Genomic DNA, 7,832 nt, shown 5'->3' with positions numbered 1-7,832 from the left:
ATTAGACACCATTATGGTTTACTGCTTCTATTGGGCCTTACTGGGTTTCAGCTAAAAGAGGGAAAATATATGTGAAACTGCAACATGTGGCTGACTCAGCTGTTCACAGCTCCTGCCTTTATGTGGGAAAAGTCTTTCACAGTCCATGCAAATGGACTGATTAATTACTTTGCTGATTTAAAGTAATTTAAAAAAGATTACTATTGTAGGTTACAAACCATATTTGACCGACAACCTTGGAGTACTTGAGTCTTTTTCCGTCAACTTGAAAATGAAAACAGATATTTGCTGTAATAGCACTCTTGTCCTGTCAGTTATTAGACTGCAGTTCTGCTCCTCAGTTAGAAGCTGTTTAATAATAGTCACTGCATTTAGAAACTAATGAGGTGCCCAGTTTAAGAAGTCTTAAGCAAAACAAATGATGTACAGTACGTGGATCAGGCTGCTGACATTAGTGTGATTAGTTCTGGCTGCTACAGAATAGAGAGGAAGACAGAATTTGGGGAACGGTAAGGGTGAACAGATGAGAAATAAGTGAGAGAGATAGCTTCCTCTCACACTATGGTATGTGATCTGGTCTGCTGCATTACTCTACAATGCATTTTCTATGTAGTCCTCCACTCCCTCCCTCTCTCCACTCTCTGTAAGCAGTAATCTCCGGTCGCTCTCACTGCCTCGCAGCTCTCTGCCCTGCCACAGCGCATCTCTCTCTCTCTCGCTCTCTCTCTCTCTCATTCTATCTCTCTCTCTCACTCTCTCTCCTTTCGGCTCTACTTTCTCCCCAGTGAGGATGACAACCCCGAATTTGATGAACCAGCGAAGCTCTCATTCCGGCTGGTGGCTTCTGAGGGAGACCCCACATGAATGGGCTTACTGGACGAGGAGGTGCCGCGTCTAAGGAGCTTCTAAGGAAACCTGTCAGCTGTAGCAGTCGCTGAGTGAGTGTTATACTATTTTACTTCGGGTTTCTGTCAAGGATAAAGAATGAGTGAGGGTGATGACTGGATCGGGGAAAGAATGAAACCAGGCTTTTATTGCTTTTCAGGTGTGACAGTGCATTATTTCCCCTTTAAGCATGCTGGAACCATTAGTTGACTGATTGATTGTCTGACACTACAGCTGAGGATTTATAGACTTATGAGATAACTAAGGCAGCGTTGAGCTTACGCAGCAGCTGTATCCCGTCTGTCAGGGCTGAGCACTGTTCTTGGTCACGACACTGAAATGCTGTGCCTTTGTTTGCCCATCTCTCTTCATCGCTGTGCTTACTGTAGCATACACTCATACAGATGGCTATCACTCCCTAGGGTTGTGTTCAAACTCACCATTGTTTGTAAATGGTCAGATTACGATCACATCGGGCTTTTCCAAACATCTATCTATAAGAGTGGGGAAGTTTTGAAACAAAGTTGACATGACTATTTATCATGTAAGGATTTTTCAGATGATCTTAGCTCACTTTAACAATCCACTTGGCTGTAATAGTTATATGTGGAAAAAGGTCTGAAATAACAAAGTCTGATAAAGTCAGAAAAAGTGTAACAAGATGAAGGCTGTGGTTGGTGGAAGGCATCTCTATGGTAACAGCAGGTTATGCCAAGGTTAGAAGAGAGGTGAAGGAAGCTTGCGGCTTCTTTCTGGCGCACATTTAGGTGGATTGCAAATTACGTTACTGACGGGACTTAAGAGGATCAGCAAAACCGAATATTAATGAGAAAATTGTGAAAGAAAACAGAGGAAATTTACATACAATAAACTGTGTAAAAGTATTAAACACAACTCAAACCAGGGGGGGATTTCTAAACTTCTATAGTATTCTGACTATTTTTAATTTAAAACAGTTCATCTGGAGGGTTGGTTTGTTGGAGTTTCATCTCTAGTTTCCTGTTTGCGGAGGCAGGCCAGTCTGATGGTAGAGGGCAAAGAAAGAATAGAAGACACAGAGAAACTCTCGGCAGTAAAGATCTTCCAATGTTAATGCGAGCAGCGACGAGAGAGAGTTCGGCTGCACCACATCCTCAAGTGTCATTTCCCCAAAAGGCTCCTTTAGAAGCCCACACTGATCCTCTTTGTCATCTGGATTTGAAGTATAACGATGAGCTAGATTTGTGAAGTGGTTTTCCAAATGCTCAGCATAAATTGTGACATTCATTCAATTTGATCGCTGATAATGGCTGTCTCTGGAGCTCCAGAGCATTCAGTAGCTAGTCCGTAGCACTGATGGAGCTAGTTAAAAGTAAAAGTGTTTTTGGTGCCACGTCGTGAATGTAGGACAGTTATCACCATCAATGAAGGTTTTAGGAAGGCTAACCAGTCAGTTAGTGATTAAAGTCTAACTGTGGTCTGCACATTTTAACATGGCAGCAGATCTGTCTGCAACTGGCTGCTTGGTAACTGGAAGCATTGAAGTGCAGCTCTGAATACCATTTTAACTGTTTCAGGGTGGAATTTTCCTGTAAAGCTTATGTAACAAATGATATTTCTGGCCAGTGTTTATTTTGAATGCGCTAGTTCTTCATGCTGCAAGTATAAAAACTTCTAGTGTCACTTGAATTGCCTTAAAACCTCTATCTTATGGAAAATAGCATCTTATATCAATTTCTGATATTCTCATGCACTAGGCCTATGATGGACCTTCAAATTAATATTACTGTAGTCAAGCACCAAATAACATGGATAAGGCTATATTAGTAGCAGCCTTCAAAACTAAAATGCTAGCAGGAAACTGTGGAGCTAGAGAGCCTTGCACTGGGGTATTGTTAATTTGTCGTTGTCATGACAATCAGCAGTATACATGGAAAAGATGGCCTGAAAGATCAACTTAGAGGGAAGTGGTTGAAAGAAAGACATTGAGCTTGTTCTTAATCTGTGCCACTACAAAGTTGCAACAGGTCTGTGATTCACCGCTGCCCATACAGTGGCCGTGGCCCTTGGTCACCTAGACTGAATGTGGAGCAACACCATGACTGGGATGCAACCTCTCTCCACTCTCCTCCTCTTCAACAACTCTGACTCACAGCCCAGCACGCATTATTCAGCCCACGAAAAAGAGCTCTTCGAATGAAGCCAGTGTTCTTCTCGGAGCTCTCATTTGTCTCATTTAAAGTTTTTCTGGAGTTGTTTTGATTGCACAAGCACGCCAAACTATGTTCAGGATTTGAACACTGTTAAGTTTGAACAACACAAATCTAGAGATGTTCAGTAGATACAGATTGGCTAGCTCAGAGGTCAAACTGTCTTTCCTGTTGTTGCAATGAGGTTTTAAAAGTATAGTTATTAGTAATTGCTTTGTGGGAGCTAATTATTGCTGAGGAGGAGCCCAGCTGCACAGTCTGTTAGCTCAGCTGATTATGGGCAGTCAGCTAGCACTCGAATTTTAGAGGAAGACAGCCAGATCTGAATCCCATCTGGTGCCTCATGCTCGGATGGCACCCCTAACCACCAACTTTACCACTGGCTGCCTGCTGATGAAGTTCTCCACATTGTTAAGAAGTGTCAGCACATATAGATTCATTAGTGGCTTTGAGCCTCTTAGACCCACGAGCAGACATGAACCAAAGGCACATAAATCTTCTGTGCCTCTCTGAGTCAAAACAATTTCACAGGAGTGAAAATCTTTTGGGGATCACAGTTGCAAAATTGTTTTTCTAAGCGCACCGTCACCGTTGAATACAAATGGGACTTTTTGACATCTCATATAAACTATACAGAGGGAACACGCGCCTCTGACGTGATGTGCTTACAGGCTGAAAAATCATCAGGTGCATGAGGAAGCTAACCTCATGCATCATCACCCGTTACAAGCCACCTGCTCCTGCATCATGTTGTGCCAGTGAAACTTGAACTCTAGGCTGATGCAGCTTGGGCACATGCTGCGTGGCCTGTTGTGATACCGGACAGAACACTCAAAAAAAAAAACCTTGAAGCATGATGATTACAGAATGTCAGATTTCCGGGGGAAGTATTAGTAAGCACCAGCAGCGTCTTTAGAAGTTCACAGTGTGTGTTGTTCATCTGCATAGTGTGCACAGCTTAGTTTCCACTTAGAAATCCATGCAATCTTCTGGTAAACATCCTGATTATGGAAAAAATAGCAAAATTTCACTAACAGAGGATTGTTGAGAAATGGAAGTGTTCCTGCTATGTTCATTTCTTTACAGACATTACCAGCCATCTAAACCCTAAGCTTAAACATTATCTGTACATATTCTGACTTCATTATTTGAAATTTCGCTATCTTTAATATGACCATCCCCCACTGCAACAGCATTTATATGGCAGAAAATCAGAGGAACCAAACTAGATGCCCTTAAAACGAAATAATAAAGCATTTAAATAGTAAATTAAATCTCTTATGAACACAGTGCAGCGGCAGTAGAGCACATACAGTAGTTGAGCTTGAGCTGAGCTTGTTACTGTAGCGAGGAGTGGGAGGTGAGCCTGTGCTTTTAATAGACATCCTGCCTCTGCCACTCATTCTTGTGCATGCTACTTGATCACAAAAGCTGCCAAATATATCCAGTGGTGGTAAAAGAGGCTGTTGTTGTGAACACAAGCGGGCTATTTTTAGTCTCTGCCAGGAGAGAATATACGATCACGTATTTGATCGGCACAGTGGTTTGCTTACTAAATATCTAAGCTGTGAACAGCATCCTTTATCTTCTAGTCATCTGTGGTATCATGTTAATGGAGTAAGTGTTAATGTATAAAGTGTCGCTGCTCTGGAATGACTGTGTGCTATGTGAATTTCGCAAGTCTTCAGTGCTTGTTTGATAAATGCTATTTTTGGTATGAAAGTGAGCATTTGAGTTGGGATTTAAATATACCACTTATTTACTTTTTAAATATGTAGACACATAGACACATGAATTCTGTTATGTATGGTCACAGGAAATATCCCAACTGACTTATGGAATAAGTCATCTATACAGTATGATTATGAAAGGTAAGTGTTTTACATAAGAGCACTGAGTCAGCCCTTCATATTTCAAGAGAGGGTTAGCAGAAACTGTTTATTGTAATGTGTCTCTAACTGCAATCCGTTCACTCTCACCTACAGATTAATGACTGCATCTATCAACTCTCCTGATAAGACCATCTCCTTTGGCACAGCCTCATTACTTTAAAAGCACCAAAACAAAGGCCAGGATTGCCAGACACATGTCACAGGTATAACTTTTCACATGGTAAGAGTTTGCTTCTAGAGTCAGCCATCTGTTTGCCAGTTTGCCTTGCCTGATGTGTTTTTCTGTATGTTTGGAATTTCTGGCTATTTACCCTTGTGGCTACACTATGTGCTTTACCTTTAACGGCTATGGTAAGAATAAAAATCTCTGAAGTTCAGCAACTGCTGTGAAAAATATACTAATTAATCCTGACTGATGTGATGTAAGTGATGCTTAGCAAAGAAGCTGCATAATCTTTCTCGTAAAGTTGTCGTGATAAAGGTGATGAAACATTTAAAAATATTAAATTCAGTTTTATTTATATTGCATCACATCACAACATCCATCCCATCAAGACACTTTATACTGGGAGGTAAAGACCTTACAATAATAGAGACAAACCTCAACAATCAGATGTCCTTGTGTGAGCAACCACTTGGTAACTGTGGCGAGGCAAAACTGAGAAGGTGCTCAGACATTTACAAGTGAAATAAGAGTCATTATGAATTGTGAATCATGCTAAGCTACATTAGTCCAAGAATAGAAATATGGAGTTGAAAAATTGTCCCTTTTAATTTTTGTTTCGCTGCACAAGCTCATCAACAAATATTACCATTTTATTTCATAGCTTACACAAGTTAATTCTCACAAACAAATATATTATTTTGTTGAATGTGCTCTACTGATTGGTGGTGAGATTCCGTTTTGTATTGACTGTTTGTTTTTGTATGCAACTCTATCAAAATACTCAGTTAGGCATCTGGTTCAGTACATCAAACCAAGCAGCTTGTGACACAAAGAATCCATCAGTGAGGGAACAGTAATATCTCAGCTACTTCAACACCTCCGTCTCGTTGTTAAGCACATATTTAAACCTGTCAGAAGGAAACTTTGGTGACTTATAAGATCTGGCTAATGTAATCTGTATGACTCAAAACATACCTCTTATAACACCTCCACAAGCCCCAACCGGATGAAGATATAATGAGCAGTGTACTTCAGTGTCACATCTAAATGTGTGCAGATTTCAATGCACCTTTATTCATGTCACTGTATTTCTCTGAGCTGTCTGCTGAAAGACTTGTGAGTGACACATCATTTTGGATTCCTGTACCACACTGACCCTTTGGTTTTACTGGCTGCAACACCCATGCCGTGGTGCTGTGTTTTCGTGAGCATGTGTCTGCATTATGACTGTGTTAGTGCTGCCATAGACTAAGCGCTGTCACAGTATCTGTGACTGTGCTGCCTGTCCTGCTGTTTCTCTGCTTTCCAACCCTCCTCTTGGCCTGTAATGCTATAATGGCAAATGTAATTGTAACATCAATCACTACCAATGACATGTGGCACCAAACAAGTCTACTGCACTTTTACACAGACACACACAGACAGATAAGCATATTACATGCATGTTGTGACAATTGCACAAATGTACTGTTTTTCCTTTCAGGTTGAGCAAGAGATCTCGCTCATTCAGAGGAAGATGTCTGACCTTGAGTCAGTGCTCCAGCAAAAGGACATAGAGTTGAAGGCCTCAGAGACTCAGAGGACAATCCTAGAACAGGATCTGGCCACTTATATCACCGAATGCAGCGTGAGTATCTCCAGGGATTATAAGACAGAGACATAGCACTGGAAAGACTGTGAAATCTATGGAAAAATTTGCTAAAAGCAAAACTGAAACTGAACTACCAGGTAAAAAGTTTTAGTACGCCTTATTTTGGGGCAAAATTTATTTTTATTAGATTTAACAGGAGATTTTATATTAACGTTTTTTATGATGTGTGACTACTGGAATTAATCAAGCACCAGAAGTGTCTCATGATGGTTGGGAAGTGGTAAGAACTGCTTCTACAAGAACTTTGTATTACTGCAATCGCTAACATATGGGCTGCTTCCTCATATGCATGTGTGTGTATGCCATATATACTATGACTCTAGCTGTCAATTCACTAAAATGCAATGGTAGATGAACAAGATATTGGAAATACTACTTGGCTGATGATAGTACGATTCAACAGCAGCCAAAAAGTGAAACGACACCTATTTGACGCTAACTATTTATTTCAGGATTTTGATATCAGGTTGATTTATTTTCAGCTGCGTATTCCCAACAAAGTGTCAGCTGACTGAACACAAGTTTGTCTTGATTTCAGAGTCTAAAGCGCAGTTTGGAACAGGCTCGTATGGAAGTGACACAGGAGGACGATAAAGCACTGCAGCTTCTTCATGACATCCGGGAGCAAAGCAACAAACTTCAGGAGATCAAAGAGCAGGTAGGACGACATTTCGGGTGTCACATAGGTCAGCTGGATGAGAGTACGCCTGGTGCTGTGGGCTTAGAATTGAATAATTAATGGAAATTAGTCTCTACTGTTGCAATCATTTTTTGATTTCATTAAGTTTTGTTCTTTTGAGTGAAAAGACTTTTCTTTAGTGACTGTTTCCCCTTCGTTTTCCAATGAGTATTCATGCAGGACTTTGCAGTGAAAGGAAGTACTGTATTACATAAATAATGAATTATGTTTTTCAGAAAGAACATTTTAAGAGGATTTCATAATGGCAGTCAGATGGAGCAGGTCAAGCCACCAAGGCTGAGTGTGTGGGTTGTGAGTGTTAATTAGACAGGCACATGATGCTGAAACCCCACAGCTAGGGATGGGAATT

General features: G+C 40.8%; 1 protein-coding gene across 6 annotated transcripts in view; it reads left to right on the top strand.

Annotated features, from left to right (window-relative positions):
* The first annotated feature begins 620 nt into the window (after positions 1-620).
* The window catches only part of citb (citron rho-interacting serine/threonine kinase b), a 49,962-nt gene continuing 42,750 nt past the window's right edge, over positions 621-7,832 (top strand). For 5 of the 6 annotated variants that reach the window (XM_006797520.3, XM_006797518.3, XM_006797519.3 and 2 more), the window contains exons 1-4: positions 621-938; positions 5,060-5,169; positions 6,616-6,759; positions 7,322-7,441. In XM_006797520.3, coding sequence (XP_006797583.2) covers positions 5,161-5,169; positions 6,616-6,759; positions 7,322-7,441 — 273 coding nt within the window. In that variant the 5' untranslated portion in view covers positions 621-938; positions 5,060-5,160. Of the gene's footprint in view, positions 939-5,059; positions 5,187-6,615; positions 6,760-7,321; positions 7,442-7,832 lie in introns of all 6 variants that reach the window. The other variant, XM_006797517.3, reaches the window with a different exon arrangement.

This window comes from Neolamprologus brichardi, chromosome 12, assembly GCF_056152115.1.
Source record: "Neolamprologus brichardi isolate AB-2024 chromosome 12, ASM5615211v1, whole genome shotgun sequence".
NCBI classification, from domain to species: Eukaryota; Metazoa; Chordata; class Actinopteri; order Cichliformes; family Cichlidae; genus Neolamprologus; species Neolamprologus brichardi.
Note: the sequence above shows the minus strand (reverse complement) of the source record. Positions and strands in the feature narration are given on the sequence as shown.